At 41.4% G+C, this 23,974-nt stretch overlaps 1 protein-coding gene across 1 annotated transcript; it reads left to right on the top strand.

Annotated features, from left to right (window-relative positions):
* The first annotated feature begins 16,087 nt into the window (after window positions 1-16,087).
* Window positions 16,088-21,283, top strand: slc14a2 (solute carrier family 14 member 2). The gene is made up of 10 exons (XM_041937136.1): window positions 16,088-16,175; window positions 16,689-16,760; window positions 16,882-17,059; window positions 17,709-17,898; window positions 18,168-18,296; window positions 18,572-18,764; window positions 19,819-19,966; window positions 20,240-20,374; window positions 20,523-20,572; window positions 20,659-21,283. The coding sequence occupies exons 1-10, from the start codon at window positions 16,152-16,154 to the stop codon at window positions 21,064-21,066; spliced, it is 1,527 nt and encodes a 508-aa protein (XP_041793070.1). The 5' UTR covers window positions 16,088-16,151; the 3' UTR covers window positions 21,067-21,283.
* The last annotated feature ends 2,691 nt before the right edge of the window (window positions 21,284-23,974 follow it).

The raw sequence follows: 23,974 nt of genomic DNA, 5'->3' as shown, positions 1-23,974 counted from the left end.
CTCTCTCATGTCTCCTCAGTCACAGTTAGAGCCTTTGTTAGCAGATTGGCTCTGCCTTAGTCTTACTAATGATGCCAACACTTAGGTAATGTGCCTTTTTGATGAGAGTAGGCCACTTAATCTCTCTATTCAGGCTCCATCTCGCACACACACACACACACACACTGTCTCTCTCTTTTTCACATACATGCACACACACACACACACACACACCTCCCCCTCAATCCTCCTAATAAGCTGTCTTTCTGTCTCCTGTAATTTGGCAGACGAGTCTATTATATGATACAGTCATATTTTATTAATGGACCCCCGTAGCGAACACACACACCCCTTAGTGGATGCAATTACGTGACGCACAGGGAGTGTGTCTCTCTGTTAAAAATGATTTCAACTCCTCGGTTAGTTTTCATCTGCACCGTTTGTCTGCTGTGTTGTTAGTATTGGGCTGGAAGGCAGAACCACAGGCATTTCTGCTGAAGTTGGCACTGTTCCTCCACACTTCATTACACTCCCATCAGCTCAGTGATAGCATGGAACAGTGAAGCTTCAAAAGGCCGAAAACAGCAAAATAAAAGGCAACGTTCAATTATTGAGTTAAACATTTCGTGGAAATATTCCTCTTGTCTCTGTCTCTCTCTGTCTCTTTCGCTTCCTCAGTGTTGGACAGATAATTCATCCCATATGTTTTAGCAGTGCCAGGCATTTCAAGCTCTGTGGTGAAGTACACTCCTCCAAAACTAATTTTCTCATATACTATATTGCTTCAGTGATATATTACCCAACAAATTCAGTATTGTCTTTGCATATCTGCAAAAAAAACCCCATATTTACTTTTCTATGAGACTAATTTAATCTATAGATGATTTTATTGAGCAGCAAGAGTAATGATCTAAATCCACGAGACTGCACTAAATGCTCATAATTGCAATGCTAACTTGTTAGAGTGAAGCAGGCTTAATGTTTATCAGCCATGGTGCTAGTGTGGCTAAAAAACAAGAAATTAGAAAGATACAGGAGCTTGATTTGATGTTTCTCTTGATTTTCTTATGCAGGATGTTCACTGATATGCATTTAATTACAGTAATTTATCACTTACGGTACAGATTTTTTTTAGCATTGCACTGTACCCCCCCTGAGTTTTGCTTTAATGCCAGCAGTTTTCATCTTTTGTCCAAAGTGACAAATCTTTTAATGTCCCTTTGCAAATCAACTCTTCATATGTTTAACAATACCCAGCTTCTCTCTCTCTGTCACTCACACACACACACACACACACACACTTCGGTCAGTCTAGAAGATTCTGTCTGCTGCTCAAAGGATGAAAGAGGAATTCCCTGACAGCAAAAACACTCAGTTGCTTTTTCATATTTGCATATTCACAGAATCTTTCATTCTCAGTGAGGGCAGACATATATGCCATTTTGCCATTTTCCAGTAGTTTATTCAACACTTTTGCCAGAAATTCTGTATTACAATAAACAAATTATTATTCAGTATTAAAATTGTACTATAATACGGTACACTGTAATATGTCAAAGGGCTTCAAATATAGTTGGAGGGTGTTTTAGAGGACTGACTGAAAGTGCATCTGCATCACCCCATCGAGCTAAAATGTGCAGTTTCATTCAAATGTGAATAGAAACCTTCTCCAAACGAGCTGAGGAAAACTGTCAGCACAGTGGGCCACTTCTCTTGTTGTCTGGTCTTGCTGGAACAGATGAATGGATTAAGTTCTTTATCAGAATGTTTTATGTATTTTTTTTCCCTTCCCTTCTTTTATGCCTGCAGTGACTTGTCTTCATCGGGCCGACAACAATGAAATATTTTCTGATTGTTATTGCTCCAGGAAATAGTCGGAACAAAACAGCAACAAAGATAATAGGATATACATTGCAAGGCCTGCATGTTTGTGCATATAATGCCATCCAAGCAAACCTTCACATTTCTGAACATATGTGCCTACATGCATATTCCTGCATGTGCATGTAATGAAGAAGAGTGAGGCTTTTAGCTGTCAGGTATACTTGAAGGTTTGACACTGTGTGACAGTCGAGAGTAACATGCTGAGAACAAACGACTGATTAGAGTCAGCAGACTGAAACTGAGTGGCTTCTCATTAGGCACATTTTGACAATATTTGGTTATGCGCCAACATATAGAAACGTTCTCAGACAGTCATTAGATAAAAACACCTGTGCAGACACTTTAGTGTGTCAACAGAAGTGCGTGTGTGTAAAAGAAAAAAGAGAAAACAGCTCTCAACTTTGGGCTCAGACCCCCCACGTAGCTTTGAGGGGAAAAAAGCTTTGCCAAGTGATTTATGTTATGAGAAAAATACTTTGCATTGCATAAATTTATGATGGTGTTTTTAATCATTGTGATAAATGCCTCATGTTTGAGGAATAATGAATATACAGCCCTCAGGCTCACACCAATAATTAATCAAGTGAAAGGATGAAGGAAAAAAAGACAGAGCAAGTGTCCGGTGTCGGAGTTCAACATTTGGTCCTGCAAGAGGGTCACGTAGTTTGTGGGGTCCGGTGGTAGAAAATGCGTGAGTGTCGCTGCTCCAGAGAACAGTAGGTACAGTCTGACCTCTGCTGCACCTCTGTGGTGTGTTTTTGTTCTCTGTTACAGTTCCAGCCCTCCAAGGCACATTACATAACTACGCTATTATTTTTCCATCCCCTGCCTCTCTCTGTCTGACTGACATAGGAGGGGAAATACAGATCCAAACAAGGCAATGATAATTACTTGCTCTTCTCCTTTGATCAGTCTATTTGTCTCACCCTGTCTCTTTATTTTCTGTCTCTCATTCTGCTTTCTTAGCAAACTCTCTCTTTCTCTCTCTCTCTCTCTCTCTCTCTCTCTCTCTTCCTGCACCACCACAAGTTGGTTCGCTTTTGCACCCAATGTGGTACGCTGGCTTTCCATTAGTTCATTTCCCCTGCTTTGAGAATGCGCTTGCATGTTGCGTGCGTGCACTGTATGAATGTGTGTGTGTGTGTGTGTGTGTGTGTTGGTGTTGGTGTATGTGTGTGCACATGTGCGTGTTTCTCCAGAGTCTCAGAACAGTATTATTGTAAACATATCATTTGATGGGGAGAGTGGTTCAGGTTGTTGGCCGGCTGCCCTGCTTTCATTTGGAACAGAGCTGCCAACATCTGGACTGTGTCAACACTCACTGACAGTGTTTGTGTGTGTGTGTGTGTGTGTGTGTGTGTGTGTGTGTGTGTGTGTGTTGGGGTCCCTGCCTCGGCCCCAGAGCTGTCAGCCATTGGATGGGGAACAGATTTGCTCAGATTAATCAAAGGTGTAGCATTAATAAAAGGAGCCCTATTCCTCCATACCTCCAGGCGGCCATTTTAAGAGCGTGTGAGAGCAGCCTCGCATCAACCAGGACGAGTTTCAGTCACATGCAGGCAGGCAGGTACATGCACACGGCCTGGGAAGGGCTTTCAGTTGAAATAGTCGCAATGTAACTAAAAATACTTGAAAGGTGAAAACACTCTTTCCCTTGTTCGCGGTTTGTTTGTTGGTTCACACACTGTAAGGTGGAGTAACAGTGCAGTGTTCCCTTTGGGCAGGATGCTGTATTTGATACTGTGCTAAATGTAAAGAAAGCTAGAGCAGAATCTGCGGCCACCCTGGATGAAAAACCCACAAATCCAACAGAGGCACATAAAATACATGTTATACATATGGTGAGAACCTCCTTCATTAATTTATTTAAACCCAGGTCAGAATGTACAGCCACCGTGGATGCAGGACTCACAAAACCTTCAGAGAAAGACACAGTACATTTCAGTGTTGAGTGGAACTACAAGAAATGAAAAAGAACAAAAGTTACCTCATTCATTTATGTAAACTGACAACAGATGTATTCAAATTATTGCTGTATACACACAGCGATGATGTGAATGCTGGAAGAGAGAAATAAAGTGTGTGTGTGTGTGTGTGTGTGATTACGTGCAAGAAAAAGCTAAATTTTAACTATATGCTAGTTATTATAACATTTTCCCCATCATGCCTCTTACAATAGTTTCAGCTGTTATTTGTGTAAAGGCGAGGCTAGCGTTTCCTTCCTTTTGTGGTGGAGCAACTACATCTTAAAACACGCACATACACACACAACATATAAGATCTTTATAATCTTGTGGTTTTCAAACCATGAAACAAACACTTTGCTCTCTGCAAAACATTCGCTCCCCTCTTCTCTATTCGTTTCTTATCAAACTTTATCTGAGACAGCGACTGTTTCTCTGTTTGTGTTTACACATTTGTGCATGTGTATCTTTGTGTGCATATGTGTTCAATGCATATGAGAGTAGGTCTGTGTATGAATATAGCCTCTGCTGTGAGAAGGGCAAATAATCTCCCCTTCAGCTGAGGCTAAAATCTCTGTCCAGCCCTCTCTGAGTCACCCAGCAGTCTGGACTGTTGGCTCTGGCAGGCCATCTGATCCAGCCTCACTGGGCTAAAGATATTTGGGTGTAGCGAGCATTAATGTTATTGCTGAGCTCTGGGTAGCGCAGGGCTGAGATGTATTTGGGTTGGCTTGCTGAGGGATGAAGCCTGTTTGCCTACCGGGGCCGAAGACTCTGCAGGGGGCCTGCCTAATCTGCTGCACCATCCGACAGCTTAATTAGTGTTTCGCTGCTGTGCTCACATACAGTGCGCGCACACACATTTTCTCTTTTCCACACACACACACATACACACTGGGGCATAGCTTGTTAGTCTAATAAAGAGCCATTAGAAGGTTAAATGTGGGTCTCATTAAAGATTAGTCATTTACTAGCATGCATAATAAGACTCTCTTGTGTGATTATGATAACTGCTCATATTGCTGCGAAAGTGAAGACCACAGTCAACTCGTGCAATGTTAATTTACCATGCCATTGCCTGGGATTTGGCCTGTCTGCCGCTGAGGGCATAAACAGCAAGGGAAAAGGATACAGTCACTTCCAGTCAGTATCTGAGGTCTTAAATGTCATTACACGATGTTGTCTTTATGTTGTGGGTGCGCTCTACACACTGTAAATTGTTAGAGATGATTTTGACGAGCAGTGATCCAAGGGGCTTAAAGAGGAAGAGGCTTGAGAAGGATAAGCTGTGTGAAGAGGGGTCTAGATTAGCTTGAATGGATTTGGAAGTCCTCGTGGAAGCTTGGACTAAAGGCTACATTGAAATGTCAGAGATAATAATTTTACTTCTCTCATTTCTGATGATCTCTGTCCTAATGCCTCCACCATCTGTTGGAGAGCGGGAGCAGTGGACGTCCATCACTGCAAGAGAGGGAGAGGGAGAAAGAGAAATTTGGCGTGCCACAAAGATACGTTTACTTGCTCTTTCCAGCCCTCATCAAATTCTATCTGATCCAAACAGTGTTCTTGTCTTTACTTGGACTCTAATAACATTATTCTCCTGGTCACGGCCACATAAAAAACAGATGAGCATGAGCCATAAACGGGAAAATCAGTTTTCAAAAAGGAATTAAAATATCGGAGCTGCCAATGTTTTGACTTAGTGGATAAAGCCTCCAGGCAACTAGGGTTGGAGGGAGAGGAGCAAGAAGCTGTGAGAATGTCAAACAGCAGACGGCTTTACTGACTCAAGACATGGATTAGCCATCTGAAGCCTTGTTTTAGGAGTTACAGTATTACTGAACAGCCCATGACTAACCTACAGTGTAAAACAAAGTGTTAGCTGCATATCAATTAGAGAGATTCTGCACAGAGACAGACATTTGAAAACGGGCAAACGACAAATTCACCTCCCCATCTCTGTCCTGATAAACATTTCAGCCAAACTCAGCTGCATCATCAAAAAAGAAAGAAAGTCATATTTAATGACTGCTGTTGTATGTTTGTCAGGTTTTAGAAGTAAGGAACATCTGTGACAGTAAATTTGCATTTTGAAAATGCTCACAAACATCACAGAAACAAGTCCTTTAATTGGAAATGCCAAAATCTATTCCTGTAAGGCATAATGGGAACTGTCATAGCTATGATGTTTGGATTCATACAATGTGCGATGATTTAATATTAGTTTCTTTTATCAGGCCTGCCTGATAGATAATTTAACACTGTCATAACTTTTTTGTGCTTGTATGTGTTTTTTTTTTTGGAGAAATTAAGGCTAATTTTCTATTTTTTCTTCCATTACCATAATTCACTGTGATTGTTAATTTGTTGACAGTGTCTGTAAGATGTAAAATTGTTAACATGGGTGTTAATCTGTCGCTCTCTCCTGCTACACAGCCCTGATTTGTCCCTGAGTTATTTATCATGTTTTCACTATTTAATGTTTATGATAGCTTGGGTGATGACTGTGTGGTTATGTTGTGCTGTGTACTCTCTATGAGTGAGTGTGTGTGTGAGCAATTTGTTTTGAGTGACACGCTGTCGCTTCCCTCGCAGGGAAACTTGCTAATTTACTATCTCTCAAACAGATGCCACATTATGCCTCCAAAACTCACATACAAACAAACATACATCAGCGCCAAACCCGTTCACATCTGCCCATATGTGCTTAAATCATTTGTCAGTGAATCTTTGTCACCAAGAGTTGACGTCTCCAGCTGAGCTGCAACTCCACTGTTCACAGCATAATCTTCATAAAAGCCTCTAACAAGCTTTAGGTGGCTGTTTCCTCTCAGTGCTCACGCTAGACTGAGATCCTGTTGTTATTGCAGAGGTGAGTTATTGAATAGATGTGAGATATTATTTACTTTGTAACGCAGCATGTCAGTGTGGTCCCCAGTCGCCTGCACCCCATCGTGGCTGTGCCTCAAAGGGCTCTGCTGCAGAGGTACATCTCTTAAAAAAAAACATTTGCCTGCTAATTCCTGCAGCCAGTGTGGACACATTTATATATAGACACATTTATATTTATGTTATACATTTTCAGCCACCAGAACAGGAAGAACGTATTGCAAGTAACAGCTCATTATTTCAATCACAAAATGAATTTTTCACGTTGAGCAACCGAGCATGTCACAGTTGCTAACATATATTGTCAGAAACTACCAAGATCTTATGTTTATGGTGCACTACTGACTTGAAGTGAGTGTGCGTGTGTGCGCAAATGTGTGAGTGTGTGTCATGAAGAGTTGGTTTGGCCGAGTGCCATGCAGCTGGAAGCCATCATAGAACCAATTACTTTCTGTCTTTTGCTCTCCTTCGCTCTCCCTCTTTCTCCCCTTCTCTCTCTCTCTGTCGTTCTCTTCATCTCTCTCTTCTGCTCCCATTTTCTCTGTCTGTCTGATTTTAATTCTGCATGCCTGTCTCTTTGTGAGCCAAGACTTAGCTTCACAGTTAACCCCTTAATTTTGCCCTCACTCACATCTTCCCTGCGCCCACTGATGTAACTCAGCACCACCAGACATACGTCCTCCACCTTTCCCCGATCATCTCCAATCCCTTCTTTCATCTAAGCTACTTCGCCCTCCTCATCATCCTCTTAAATATGTAATTGTTTTCTGTCTCGCAGTCTCCTCATCTTGCTTAGCAACTTGGGTTATTGATTCAGATGTGAAATGTTTGTAAGCCTGCATGTCCTGCCAACACAGCGTACGGACCAATTTACAGTAACATGTTTGAACTGCAACTCATGTCATGAGTGAAGGGCGGCAAGAGTGTAAACACTGATTACAGATCGTGTACTGAATGAATGTGTCACCAGAGAGAGAGAGAGAGAGAGAGAGAGAGAGAGAGAGAGAGAGAGAGAGAGAGGCAGTGAAGGATGGAGGAAGTGGGAGAGTTAACAGTGTAAACAAATGAGGAGTGTAATGAGGATAAAGCACCGCTGTGAACAAGTGAGTCTTTGTCTTCACACATACCTGCTCTCTCTCGCCTCTCTTGCTGTCACACACACACACACACACACACACACACACACACACACACACACACACACACACACACATAAATGGCTATATCATGTTTGGCTTTCTGGGAAGTGCAGTTTATTGAATGTTAAAGAATGGAAACAGAATACAGCACTTCACTGGACGTGAGTGAGTGAGACACTTAATGATGTTTTTCAAGTGGCAGTGCCAAAGGGGAGTTTTCTCTCTGTGTTCTCTACCTGTCCATTACTGCTGCAAAATAAATAGCAGAAGGGAAAATTAGAAAAAAAGACTCTTTTTCTTTTTGTGTAGAGTAGCTGCTGACAAACGTTTCATGTAACTGTTTAATTTGTTATCAGTACACAAGTACACATTGCTTAAAAAGCCTGAGAAATGAAACCATCACCAAGGTATTTTCTTGTAACTTGACAAACATAAGCTTAGTTTCTTTGGCAGTTGGCTTAAAGAACCAGACCAGGTTTTGCCTGCTTTAGCCCATTTTCTACACATCACATGTTTCTTGTTCTTCATGTGTTTTATATTTTAGATGCAGTTTTTATAAAACTTCAGGAAGGTTGCGTGTAATCAATCACAGTGAGCACCAAGTCTGCATTGTTATTTATTGTCAGTGTTAGTTTCAATGTTTAAGCGTGGGCTCATTTGAAAAGTAGCGAGTGTACTTAATATTCACTGCTAGACTGAGCAGCCTGCACAAAGAAATGAATGGAAATCAATGGCTGCCTCTAAAGGTAGGAGAAATATATTTACTTCTAAAACTTAGAGCATACATTTGGAAATGCTCAGCTGTATGTAAATATAAAGCATACACGAATTACAGATAAGGAGCTCAAACTTGAAAAAAAACACTGGTGTTGTCCTTTACAGAAGCGCAGGTGAGAACAGTCGAAATCCTTAAATCGGTATCAGGCTCTAAAAATGAGTAGCTCTTTGTGTTACTGCTCTCACATCATGTATCCACCTCCCTGAGAACGGCTAGCCTCTATGTCCAGGAATCCAGGAAAGTGTTGTCTGTTTGAAAAGAAGATACATGTGTGCCGATTCCTCTTTTTAGCATTTTAATTCATGACACAGGTGCTCTATTGCATTAAAATCTGTTTGTTCTATTGGAAAAAATGTCAGCAGCTGCACACATCTATCCTCTCCAGCGTCAGTGCGTTTAAAAAAAACAACAGCTACATGACAGATTTTATGTTGAAGCTCCTGAGGAGGAAAAGGAGCTCAAATATTTGACCATTTTTGGCCATTTATGTCTACTTTTACAACGTGCAAAAATGCATAGAATTTGCTGAGTGCTGGGAAACCATCCTGTGAGCAAATACACATTCATTTACACACTTTCTTTAAAGAGAAGGAAATGCGTAGCCTTCATCACATTAACTTGCCCCATGTTACTTAATTATTTCAAGAATATTATGCTTTTAAAATGTACACTGGTTATTGGTTCAGGGGAGAAAGAATGCAAAAGCAGCTACTTTATTTAGTAAATCAGAGCAAATATATAAAATTAGGTCTAGCACACATTTACTTTTTCCTGAATAGAAATTGTATCTTCAGCTGGTTCTTTCTTGATTTAACGATCAGAAAGCATAACCAGCAGTGTCCCTGCAGTATTGTGGTGTTATCCTGCATCTGTGTGGGTTTCCTCACACCCTCCCAGGACTTAAAGGGTAACTTATCAGGGTAAAAAGCAGAGCACTGCCCCCTCTGGGCAAACGTATCAAATCTGTTGCACCTCTGACCCGACCCCCCCCAACAGTCGTTAGGTGTGGTCAGTCGTGTGCTCCGTTTCACCTGTAACCACACCCAGCAGTGATGTCACACTGTGCTGAGAGTTCGTCATCACTGAAGCAAGGGGGAAAACATTCTCATAGGTGTGAATGTGACCTTCTGTGTGTTTGCCCTCTGACCAGGAAGTTTCCTGTGACAATGTGTGGGATGGTAACAGTAACATTGCTTATCATTATCTGCACCAGGTTATTTGAATCTTCATAAGATGTTTGTATAATATGAAAATGTGCCAGAAACAAACAGTTCGAGGCTGTCCCCTGTGTTTAGACCCCTGCAGCTCAGGTAGCCTGGATGCACCCATTTTTCCAGACTCTCGGGAAAAAAACTTGCAGAAAGTTGCAAATTAAAGTGACGGCACGTTAGACGAAGACTAGGAAAACAAATCAGACAACCATCATCCAAAGAATGTCTCACTGTGCTGAAAGAGGCCGCTCATTCTAAAAAGGGGCAAATAGCAACAAGCAACACACACACACACACACACACACACAAACACACACAGATGGAGATGTGGCCGGGCGTCGGGCCAGATGCTCCAAGAGAAGGAAACTCACATTCTTGTGATGGGGAGTCATCAAGTATCAGGTTCCATAGACTCTGGCAGAGACTTTAGAGCCCCCTCACCACCCACCACCCCATCACACACAGAAACACAGGCACACACACACACACACACACACACACACACACACACACACACACACACACACACATACACACAGAAACAAACACGCATAGGGGCATACTTTGTAGCTCTATCCTTTTTGTGTGTGCATGAGGGTGGGTTGGCTTCATGAAAACATTGAGTTGCTGCCTTTTCTAATCTTGTCAGATCTGTTTCTGTAGAAATCAGGGCAGGAGTGTCTGATCCTGCGTGCAGCTTGGTCTGATTATTTTCATTTTGCTTTGCGTCTCATGTATGAGAAAACCTCCTCTGCATTGAATAAGCTGCTTGAAGACGAGTTTGTTGTTTGATCCAGTGTGGAGGTCTGCAGGTCAAATTATCTTGGAGAAGAGGAGGGAAAGAACGACCCATGTAATTTCGTATGTTTCCACTAGATGTCCCTAACAATCTGCTCATCCTCAGGCCACCAAAGCTCAAGTGGCTGTTAACCTGATCAGTTCCCTGATTTTCCAAAATCTCTGTGTAGCTTTGAACTTTACAGGAAATACAGACTTTTAAAGAAAATAATAACAGGGCTAATTTATAATAAAGTATCTATAATCACAATGTCTGCATTACATTAATACTTTTATACAAAACATGATAGGATTACATGACTACTTCATCCCAGGAGCTTGTAAATCATTAAATTTAATCCAATCAAAGCAGGGCAATGAATCAATCACCTTGAATCCAGCCAACTACACTAAAGTCCTCTATACTCAAGAGCTGAGCCGAGTCTCTAATGTCAGCTGGCGCTGAGACTAAAAACACTAAAAACAAGTCTCCCAATAACAAGCAGTGTTGTTTTTATGTCACCCTTGCTTTGGCAATGTAAACCTTTGAATTGAATTAAACTGACTTGAATTGAATCAGTAAAAGTTGAGGTTTATTGCTCTGTGAAAAGTTCATTCAGTGGCTCTGCATCACAACAGCTTGTACCTGGAGGGTGAGGGAGGACATGATGAACACTCAGCTCAGCAGCTGCCATATAAGAGCTACGCTGTTACATCAACACTAAACTTACAGACTGAACTTTGCAGTGATATTTTTAAGATGCCTGAGTGTTTCTTTAGTCTCCATTCAATTTTAATGTTTTTTCAGTTCAGTATTCAAAATACACTGTGTGCAGACACGGCAGATATGATACAGACATACTGAACAGGTAAAAAACATATATACAAATTTAAAAAATGGACGAAATTAAAGAAAAGAAAGCAAACAAATAACAACACCAACAAAACAAAACATGCAAGTTCACAGAGTAGTTTGTGTGTCCAAAGAGATTTTCATAAGATGAGAGACAAAGTTAAACGTTCCACCTAAAAAATAAAAGGCTGTCACGCTGCTCCACATTTCTCAGTGGATCTCTGCAGTGTGTTTCTTATTTTAATATCTTGAGAGAAAAACACAACCTCACAAATTCACCTGCGAAAGGAGGGTGGGTGGTCAGAATTTGAATGTTTTCATATAAATATTTATAGCACCATTTGAGTTGTACTGGTGCTGCTGGTGCGCATTTTGCATGTTCAGAAATACAAAGAATTCAATGAAATGGTCTGCAGCCATACAACACTGTATCATGTTTGCAGGGAAAGACAGATCCGCTGAAGGAAGAGCTCGTTAGTTTACGTATATCCAAGTGGACCAACATGTGAAACCACAACATTTGATAATCCAGACTCTGCTGGGATTTATCTCTTTCAGGAGAAACATCTTGTTCGAAGGGTAAAATGTTGTTGTGTTTAGTGTTATGTAACCAGTAGCTTCACAGTTATACAACATGATGATGATTCTGATAAGCACGTAGGTGGAACATCGGTGGAAAAGACAATACAAAGCCTTCTCCTTACCTTACTCTATATTTACAGAATGTTTATTTAGCTGCACTGCCTGTATTGAATCAGCCAATACATAAATAAAAATCATAGTCACGTTTACTACTTTCAACAATCTCACTACATTTTTTGAATAAATGATTACCTAATCCAAACAGGGCATAAACGTTGTAACCTGCTGCTGACCAGGAGCAACTTTCAAGCAACTGCTCATGAAAACATCTGGTGTGTTCTGTTTGGACACAAGTTGTTCATCTTACCCGTTTGAAGAAGTGCAGAAGTACAAAAACATTTGTGTTGCAGAACTTGGAGGGCCACAGCCCCTAATGATTAATCAAAAAGCAAGGAAGACTACGTCGCCCGGACTGGCGTTACCGGGGCCCCACCCTGAGCCAGCGCTCCCTTAGAGATAGGGTGAGGAGCTCTGTCCCTCGGGAGGAGCTCAGAGTAGAGCCGCTGCTCCTCCACGTCGAGAGGAGCCAGCTGAGGTGGCTCGGGCATCTTTATCGGATGCCTCCTGGACGCCTTCCTGGGAGGGTGTTCCAGGCATGCCCCACCGGGAAGAGGCCCCGGGGAAGATCCAGGACACGCTGGAGGGACTATGTCACTCAGCTGGCCTGGGAGGAAGTGTCTGGGGAGAGGGAAGTCTGGGCATCCCTGCTTAGACTGCTGCCCTCGCGACCCGGCCCTGGATAAGCGGAAGGCCATGGATGGATGGATGGAACTTGGAGTTGAGAACCACTCAGCTAAACTACCAAACTGTATATAAAGCAGTTAGCTCCACCTCCACCAGCTTGGACAGTAACATGCTGCATACACACTGATGGATCAGTATTTTGCGTTTGACACCTTACATACATTTTCCTGATAATACTCTCTACTTTAATTAGTGCAAGTAAAGTTTTAATTCAAGGCCTTTACTTGTAACAGACGGTTCACATCCATTTTATGACTGTGGTTGCATCTGAAATCTTCTACACAGTGGTCTGCTGGGACTAAAGAGACTAAAGAGCCAGCAGCACTGGCTCCCTGTAAAATCCAGAATAGAATTTAAAATTTTTCTCCTCACCTACAAAGCATTAAATGGTCAGGGACCATCTTATCCTAAAGAGCTCATAGTACCCTATTGCCACAGTAGAACATTGCGATCCCAGAATGAAGGCTTACTGGTGGTTCCTCTTTCTAAAACCAGAATGGGAGCCAGAGCCTTTAGTTATCAAGCTCCTCTCCGGTGGAACCATCTTCCAGCCATTGTGCGGGAGGCAGACACCCTCTCTACATTTAAGAGCAGGCTTAAAACTTTCCTTTTTGATAAAGCTTATATTTAGGGCTGGCTCAGGCTTGCCCTGGACCAGCCCCTAGCTGGTATGCTATGACAGCTATGCTGCCATAGGATTAGGCCGCATAGGGACTTCCAATGACACGCTAACCTCCTCTGTTCTTCTCTCCCTCTCCATCTGTATGCATTCCTGTCCTACCAAATCATATTACTGACTTGGCTTCTTCCCTGGAGTCTTTGTGCTTTCTCGTCTCGCGGGTCCGAATGGAGGGCGTCTGAACCTGGACTACCAATTACACCTGCCGGACATCCACTGCAACTTTTATTGTTATTAGCTATGCTACCATTATTATTAGATAATTAGTGCCGTACTATGTTCATATACTATCTGCTATTAATATCTTAATACATCACATACCTAAATATATCACACAGGCATATACCATGCCATATGTATTTTGTATACCTATAAATTTATTACAGCTGTCAAAACTGTGATTTCTGTCCAAACCTGAACCTCTCACTCTATCTCTCTCTCTGCCTCTCTCTCTGTCTCTGTCTCTCTCTCTCTATCTCTCTCTTTCTTTCATTGAGGACGTAGCTGAGAGGAGGACATTAGCCAAGCTGACATCTATCACTGACAAACCTTCTCATCACCTGCATGACACTGTGGGAGCCCTCAGCAGCTCTTTCAGCAACAGACTGCTGTATCCACTCTGTGAGAAGGAATGCTACCGCAAATCCTTCATACCAACAGTCGTCAGGTTATTCAACTCAGGCATTGTATAATGTAGCACTGTGCCCACACACATTTTTCTCTTTTTTTGCACTACAGTAAACATCCTTCAATCTCATACATGCTATAACCTGTGCAATATTACTTTCATTTTTCCTTAAACACTACACTATGCATATATATATCTTTATTTCCATTGTGACATATATATATATATATTTATCTACTGTGCGATAGAGCAAATACCTAAGTCACCAACCATGTGCAATTTTTACAATCCTTAAGCAGTTAATATTTTCCATTGGCATTATATTTTTTATAAGGCTTTGTATAAAATGTACATATATGCTGTCACCTTCTTATTTTGTATTGTGAATTTTTTATTTTTTATTTTCCATTGCCTTGCTATTGCTACTTCTACTGATGTTGCCTGTAACACCAAATTTCCCCAGCTGGGGATTAATAAAGTTTATCTTGTCTAGTCTTGCCTTATTTGCATATTGTCGTATTGCTACATTGGTACTTAAACATGACTGACTCTGACCTCTCCCAACACCATTGTAGTGTCATTGTTGACATACAGAGCATTTTTACAGCGTCTCACCTCTTTTGTATGTGCACTGAAAATTTATGACAAGTGAGATGCTCATTGCGACAGCACGTCACATGTCACATGTGAGAGCAATGTGTCAGTTCAGTCATTGGCACAAATCCCATCATGTAACTGCTGCTGAAAACAATATTTTAGAACAGTCTTTCTTTGATAATCAAGATTTGATTCATGTGCATATATTTTTTCTCTTCATTTCAAGAATGATTGTCCTGATTTTGTATTTTTATCAAAGGTCTAATATTCATTGCTCACGATTTTGGTTTCTGGTAAATGTCATGTTTGAAATAAACGCTGAAATGGCATTTATTGAATCAATGAAGACGTCTCAACAGGCATTTTTCTTTAGAAATTGAGGGAAACAGGCCTCTTTCAGACATTTTGTCTTTTCATTGTAGGAACAGCACAGATGTTACAAATAACATTAACCATGCTCTATTGAGTCAGGACCCAAAGTTAATCATCAATTCATTCAACAAGCAATGGTGAAAAATAGCCATCATAATTTCCTTGAAGCCAAAGTGACGTTTTCTAATTGCTTGTTTTTGATGACCAACAGTCATCTATGATAAGAGAGAAAAACAGAAAATCTTGAAAATCGTCAAGTTGGAAATGGGGAATGTTATACAGTTACAAATATTTTTGGACTTAAGATGGACAGTTTAAAAATAAAATATTAAAATCATTACATACACTCCACGTACATACACTTACACATACACATACACCACATACACTTCTTTTATCAAAATCTGTTGCACCCACCACGCAGCTCCATCATCGACAGTTCCTTCAGAGATCCTTCAGGTGTGTTATGCTAGTTGCTGTGAATGCAGCCTGGCTGCAAGTCTCAAGCAGAGATGAGGAGCTTTTTGCTATTACTCCCCGAGGCATGTGAACAGACTTGGATCTGTAAAATGTGTGGTATTCCCTTTTAAGTCACCGCAAGCACTAATGTCAGAGAGGCCCAAGGTCAGTGTGCAAGTGTCAGTAACACTGATACGTGTTCATGTGCAGATCAGGACCCAGAGTCGTGAGTCTGACACAGGCTTGCTTTAGGCTCCACAGCACTTCACATTGCACAACAAACACTTCGACCTCACCAGACCTCATCTTCACGTCATTTTCAGCTGTCAGTGTAGGAGAGAGGACATAAATTTTGTATCAGGGTGTGTGTCTAGAGAGACTTGGGCATGACAAAGATTATCACTGCAGTCTGTCAGTGATTCCTGCAGAGATTGAGCAGAGGGAAAGAAGGTGTGGTTTCGCTGCGGTGTCTTGCTATAAAGCCTTCAGTGGAAATATCTGTTGCACAGCTCGAGAGAAGCTGGCAACCCATTCAATTTGTGCTACTTTGGGACATATGCCGGGATCACACTGCGCAAAGGTAGGAGCATTTGTTGCTGTTGACTGTTAAAGCCCCTGAAGTCCAGAAGGACAGTAAAACGTGGCTAAACTTTAACAAATATGTGCCTGTTTGATCGAATGAACAAATATTTAAATATGTATGAAAGTATGAGGTTTGATAAGTACATTTCCTTTATCTGAGAGCATTGATTTTGCATGGATGATTAATGAGAACTCAGTTTACACAAATCATTGACCACAGTGAAGCAATATCTTTTGTGTAAAAGATAATTAATATTTAAAGGCTGCCATGTGGTTTGGTTGAATCCTCTCTTTTCTGTAATAGAACCACATAAATATTTTTTCTTTTCAAAGTAAAAATACACTTTTCTTAAGACATGAGATTTTATTTCACATTGTTTTTGAACACAAGTTGATAGAATGCAATTAATATGTATTTACACAAATATACTGCTTGTATTTTGTATTATTATAATTAGTAGTAATAAAATGACTGTGCTGCCGAGTGACGCCTTTTTCTCTCGTCTCTTAGGATATTCAGAAGAATATCAACAGTTCCACCTCTGCTGCTCTAAACTCCACCTCTCCTGTCACCACCTTCACTGTGAGTCAGTCATTACAGTTTAGACGAACAATATTAGTGAGGTGCTCGGTGTATTTTTACATGCTTCAAACAGTCCTGGTACTTAAACTGTCTAATTAATGTCTAACCATAATGGTTGAAGGAACTCCAGCCCCTGATGGCGCACTCTGACCTGCCGTCTGAGCATGACAACTCCCAGGAGGACAGGAAGGACCCCAAGCAGCCAGGACGCACAACCCCGCAAAGGACCAGGGCCTGCTTCCTCAAGGGAGTCTCCTACTTCTCTGGAGACATGGAGGTGTTTGGAAAATGGATGGAGAGTAAGTCAACACTAATTGTTTACAATAAAAAAAATATCTATCCTGACCCACTGATCATAAATAACTTGATGGTTATACTTACTGAACCCTGATCTCGTGTACAGATTTGGATCACAGTGAGAGTGGGTTACATACTGTCGCTATCAAATGATCAAATATTATTAGAACAGCTATGATAAATAACAGGCAAACGCTGCATGTACAGTATGATATCTACGTACAAAAGTGTTACACTGAAAAACTTGTGGCAGGAACTTGAAACTAAACCCTTAAGGTAAGACAGGTTATAGAGCAACAATAAATCAACAGCATGTTTCCTGTAAAGACATGTGTTTCTGGAGAACGACCTATTATCCCTTGTCCGTATAGAAAATGGCGTCTATGACCTTTGTTGAGAAACACATATACCCACTGTCATTATTTATCTCGGAGTCCTAGGCTCCACTTCAAACTGTGTCGTTTGACAGTCTTTAAATAATATAAAGACTTTTTTGCACAGAGTTTTATCTTTAGTTTTATCTTGCCCATGGCTGCACAGCAGTGAACTTGAGAAGTCTACAACTTTCACAGTATTCACTGTTGGAAGCCTATTAGGCAGTACTGGGAAAATGTCAACGCTTTCTGTCCGTTCTCTCTTTCCGTCCTCCAGAGCAGTTTTTCTTGCTGCAGTTGCTGGACTGGGTTTTGCGTGGAGCTGCTCAGGTGATGTTTGTCAACAATCCTCTAAGTGGCCTCATCATTTTTGCTGGCCTCATCCTGCAGAACTACTGGTGGGCTCTCAACGGCTTTGTGGGAACACTCTTTGCCACCATTTCTGCCCTTATTCTGCAACAGAACAGGTTTGATCACTCTTTACCATAATACATCATAAATCAAATACGATTAGATGATGACATTCTTGATACCACACCTGACACTGTGCATACCAAACTTATTTTTGTACTCAAAAGTAGGTTACTATAATTTCTAAGTATGCGAACATGAAACATAATGGATTAATGATATTTTTTTTGTTCTGGCAGTAGGAGGTGGAATGGTTATGCAAGATGATTTTAAACTGTGTTACACAGCAGGAAAATCTCAAATTATTCAAATAACTTTCCCTCAGGGGTGCAATAGCTGCAGGGCTGTATGGTTACAATGGCATCCTGGTAGGTCTGCTGATGGCTGTGTTCTCCAAGGAGGGAGACTGGTACTGGTGGCTCCTGCTACCCAACATCTTCATGTCCATGATGTGGTAAGTTTATTAATGAGACTGAGCAACTGTTAAACAATACAGTAGATTCATAGCATAGGAAATGAGAGGTAGATGTAAGAAAGTTGATAAATTAACTGTAATTGTCAGTATACTGTTGTATGAACATATAAATGGCATGACTTTAAAGGCTAAAAGGTCACAGCTAAGCTTATAAATCCAACAAACCAATGATTTAATTGTGTTGGTTATGTGGATAGAACAGTTATCACAGTCATTAAATCTAATACTGGGGTTGTGGTATGCGCGTCTTTCAGCCCAGTTGTGTCCAGTGCCCTGGCATCAATTAACAGTCGCTGGGATCTGCCAGTGTTCACCCTGCCCTTCAACATCCTGGTCTGTCTTCACATGGTCGCCACCGGCCACTACAACCACCACTTCCCCCAAGTCCTCATACAGCCTCGCTCAGAGCTGCCCAACATCACCTGGGCTGAACTCGATGTAGCCAAGGTCAGTGACAGGCCTATCACTCACTTGTCTATGTGCAAGACCTCTCTTAACATACCTCTCTGTGCACTGACCTGCTGTAGATGTTGTGCACTTCATGGTCAGATGTGCTTAACCTTCACTCTGATGACATTTCAGCAACGGATTCTTTAGGTTTTACCATGTCATAAAATGCTTGTTCTTTGACTTCTGACCCACCAGAAACAATCAAGTCAAACAATTTAAATTATTCCCTGCAAGGTGTTTGGCCTGCTGACTCAAGTGTTTCTCTGACTAATAGACCTCTGCTCAGGTTAGCTATAGTACTAACCAAATGCGTGTGTGATATTTTTTTTATTTTATTCACTTTATTAATCCCAAACTGGGAAATTGTTCTCTACATTTCACCCATCACTGATTCACTGAAACACACACATGTGTGTCTCAACATGCAGTGGGACACACAGGAGCAGTGGGCTGCCCGGGGAGCATATTAGGCGGTTAAGGGCCTTGCTCAAGGGCTAATGGAGGGGGGGGGGGTGACTTCGCTCTGATGACATTTCAGCAACGGATTCTTTAGGTTTTACCATGTCATACAATGCTTGTTCTTTGACTTCTGACCCACCAGAAACAGTCAAGTCAAGCAATTTAAATGACTTATTCCCTGCAAGGTGTTTGGCCTGCTGACTCAAGTGTTTCTCTGACTAATAGGTTAGCTATACTACTAACTAAATGCATGTGTGATTTTTTTTTTTAATATGATATTTCAATTATTCGGGGAGCATATTAGGCGGTTAAGTGCCTTGCTCAAGGGCACAGTCGGGGTGGATACTCCACCACACCCAAGTTTGCCAGTCTGGTGGGGGGAATCAAACCGGCAACCCTCCGGTCACAAGCCACTTCTCCAACCTCTAGGCCACAGCTGCCCCGTGTGAGCTAATCGCATCAACGCTAATAGGGGAGTGACAGTGAGGTCAATCAGTCAGTCAGTCTGAGGTCTAACAAGGCATGATGAGTGAAAAAGGCCCGTGTGAGCTAAACCATACCTGTTGTGCATCTACTCTCTGTACCTCCCTAGCTGTTCATGGCAGTGCCTGTAGGAATTGGGCAGGTCTACGGCTGTGACAACCCTTGGACAGGAGGGATCTTCATCATCTCACTCTTCATCTCCTCCCCTATCACCTGCGTTCATGCCGTCCTTGGATCTGCCGTGGGCATGGTTTCTGGTGAGAGGACCAGACACAAGCTTGGCAGGCAGCCGATATAGGAAGGGTGCACAATACATCTAATGTAAAAGTCATTCTGTCTCAATAAACCGCACAACTTATTTTTGCTTCCTTACATGCTTACAGAATGAATTCAAGCCACAGTCAATATGTTCCAACTCCAAGATGACCCCAAAAATATTGGTTAAAGGTGCAATATAAGCGGGATTAAGACAATCCAAATTTAAACTGAATTTGGGCCTTCCTTTATGGCTGTGATCTAACATTCTGCAGGACTGGCCCTGGCTGCTCCTTTTGGAGACATTTACTTTGGCCTCTGGGGATACAACTGTGTCTTAGCCTGCATTGCCATCGGAGGAATGTTTTACGCTCTCACCTGGCAGGTGCACCTGCTTGCCATCACTTGTGGTGAGTGGACACCCAGAAGAACACTGTCTGAAAATGATGTAATGTAACCACCTGCAGCACTGGCAGAGAGTGTTGAGATATTTGTTATCCAAATCCATGCATCCACATTAATATTATCTCACGGTATCTCTCTTCTCCTCTTCTGCAGCTTTTTTCTGTGCATACCTCAGCTCAGCCATTGCCAATATCATGTCCACGGTAATTACACATTTTCTCCTATTTATACATCAGAACATGACAAACACAGTTTACTAACAGCAACATGATGTATTTTTCATCTACAGTTTGGTCTACCTGCCTGCACCTGGCCTTTCTGCCTCTCAGCCCTCACTTTCCTCCTCTTAACCACGGAGACCAATAAGATTTTCAAGCTGCCTCTGGCCAAAGTCACCTACCCCGAGAAAAACCTCAGCTTCTTCTGGAAGCTGAAGAAGCAGGAGAGAACGGAGAAGGCTGAGAAAGCGAGGAAAGAGAGGGAGGAGCAGCAGAAATCCATTGAAGATGAACTGATAATGAACGAGAAAGAGAAACTGAGGCTGGATTTGGAAAGAATTGAGCAAGGGAGGGTCACAAGTGAGGCATCAGAGAGTAAAAATGATGAGACACATGTCAAAGACCATGCACAACTGGGAACAGAAGGAGAAATCAGATCCAATGATGCAACCGGGGTAACTATTGCTGATTATGTTTAACAGCTGCATTTCTGCAGATACACAGAGAGATGATATGCTAATTGAACTTCAGAACATTTTTATAATTTACTATAAACTTAAACTCACTGGTAATTCTTTCTGAGTCCAGCTATTTTACTGGATGATTTGATGATGACATGTTGAACTGCATAGTTCTGTAAAACTCTGTTTGTAAATTAAATGTATATTTTTTTAATAAAATTATTTTCTATATTCACTGTTGTCCTAAAGTGCTCATGTGTTGCCCTCACTATATGTGCCACATATAATTTGTGCTCACTGATTCCTGATTATTGGTCACATAACATAACTTCCTGTTACTGTGATTCTTAAAGTGACAACAACAAAATACAGAAAGAAATAATAAATAAAGATAATCTATGAAGCCTCAGCTGGCATGATCAGCTTCTTGTCTGAGACACACTTGTCATTTAGTTAAAGGCACAGTCAAAACCTTTATCAAACAGTGCTATTATGACTGTAGTTAGTGCTGTATGTGTAGGGGGGGACAGCTGTTTGTGATCACTATACAACTGTAAAGTTACTAGGCATAATAATTTGAAGAGGAATATTGCTTGTTGGCCATGAACAGCATAAGCTTCATCACAGAAATGGCAATTAATGGTCTGTTTGAGTCCATTGTTTTGAAATTTCATCTCAGGTACCTGAAAGCTCAGGACTCAAGACTAGTATGGACCTAGATTTAGTTTGGGCTCTGATTAGACTGGCATCTGAAACGTCTGTCTTGTGTGCCTTACTTTACTGTAAAATGTCACCGCAGACTTTTTAATTAACCAATTAACCAAGCTACTGAAATAATGCTGCTTATAATTTTCTTGGCTGCATCTTTCCTATGATGATCATGCGAGATGATACATATAATCTGTGACAACACACCACACCACCAACAACAGCATGATAAAACTACTGTATATCATCTTAAAATCAGTGTATAATTGCATAAGGCAAGAAGACAAAAGAAATGAAGCTATGAAATGAAAAAAGAATTGGCTTATACCAGCAACTGGCTCACTAATTAATGCCTTCAATCTCATTGGTTTATCTGCATACAAAGTAAAGTGTAAAAAAGACATGATTACTTGGATGGGAGCAGTAAGTTAAGTCAACCTAAAGTAACTTACACCTATTTAGACTGCAGGAGCCAAACTTGATTTTAACCCACTAGCAGTCTTTATGCTAACCTAGCTCTTAACAGACAGTACAGTGGCACAGTATTGACCTTCTTATTGCCAAACTCTGCATGTGTATTTCCACCTTAGTATCACCAAATGGGATATGAACATCTTAATTCCAGCGTTATCACAACATATTTTTTGCTTTTCCAGTGTCAACACCATCCACATTAAGCTTTTCACATGTCATCATAAGTGTGAATTTCATGAAAAAGACATTTGCACTACTGCTCATGTTTTTGCATTTTGAGTCCATAGTTTTAGCAGATGGAATAAATTATGACCTTTAATATACAGAAATTTGATGTTTTTTATTTCTTAAACTTGCTCGAGCAGTGCACTAAGGATCAGTTCCAGTATGTTGTGATAAAAACAGTTAAACGCACTGTAGCCAATGTAGTTTCTGTCACAAGTATAGGAAACACCAGATGATCTTGCTGCTCTATTGTTCACCATTGTTTGTATTGCTGATTAATGCTGGAGCACAATTACTCATTTTCATCTGCAAACGTGTTTTTTTTTTTTACAATAAAGACAACAACTCAAATGAAACCACACTGCTTCACAATGTCGTCAAACTTTCATTATTGCTCCAAGAAGCAAATAAAATGCACCATTACCTTGAATAAAATTTCAGATTTCTCTGGGTATGAACATTGGGGGTAGTGTCAGTACACAACTCAACAAAATATATAACATAGATGTAGTACTTTTTAGACATTTTAATGCAGAATTATTATGCCTTTAGATTTAGAGGTACAGTATAGGCCTATAAGCTCAACGACAGCATTGCTTACCCTTCCCGTTTTAGCTGTCTTCACCTTGTCTCGTGGTAAGAAAAACAAACATCGCTCACAGACCTTGTGCTGACTTTCAGATAGGTGAATAACATCCTTCTGGTTGAGGAAAATATGTGACTTTCGAAATACAAAGTGGCACATTCCATTGATCCACAGATTGCACAAGAGATCTGTGCATATATTAGTTTCTCTGGTCTCGTCATGCCAGTTCGTTTCCACAATGTCCTGCAACATTCCAGCCCTTGAACGAAGCATGCGGTTGCGTGTTCAGTAGGTTGGAGCTTTAACTGGCAGGGCGCTGGCAACACTGACTATACATCTGTCAGTGTTAATGCCATAGTTACATACGCAGGTTTGGTGGTTGGGCAAAGTGTTAAGGAAAAAGTTATATCATTCATTTATCTGTCACCACAAAAAATGGGTTAATGTTATTCGCTGGTATTGTGGGTTAATATTGTCCCTTTTGATGAAAGAAAAACATGTTCTCAGTTGTGGCTCCTTTGACACTTTGTTAAAATGTCAGGATGCCTCTGCTCAGGTTAGCTACATTGTTACCTACAAATACGCTGAGCCCCTCCTTGAACCACCACCTTATTGTGGTGGAGGGGTTTGAGTACTCAAATGATCCTAGTAGCTACGTTGTCCGGGGCTTATTGCCCCTCGTAGGGTCTCCCAAGGCAAACAGGTCCTAGGTGGTGGGTCAGACTAAGAGCGGTTCCACAGCCCCCGATGAAAGACACAAGAACAAGGACCACTATGTCGCCCGGACTGGCGTTACCGGGGCCCCACCCTGGAGCCAGGCCTGGGGTTGGGGCTCGCAGGTGAGCGTCTGGTGGCCGGGGCCCCATGGGATAGCCCGAAGGAGCGACGTGCCCCCCCCAAGAGGCCCATCACCCGCAGGAGGGATCAGGAGGG

Source organism: Chelmon rostratus, chromosome 5 (assembly GCF_017976325.1).
Source record: "Chelmon rostratus isolate fCheRos1 chromosome 5, fCheRos1.pri, whole genome shotgun sequence".
Taxonomy (NCBI): domain Eukaryota; kingdom Metazoa; phylum Chordata; class Actinopteri; order Chaetodontiformes; family Chaetodontidae; genus Chelmon; species Chelmon rostratus.
The sequence above is the reverse complement of the archived record's forward strand: the minus strand, read 5'-3'. Positions and strand labels throughout refer to the sequence as shown.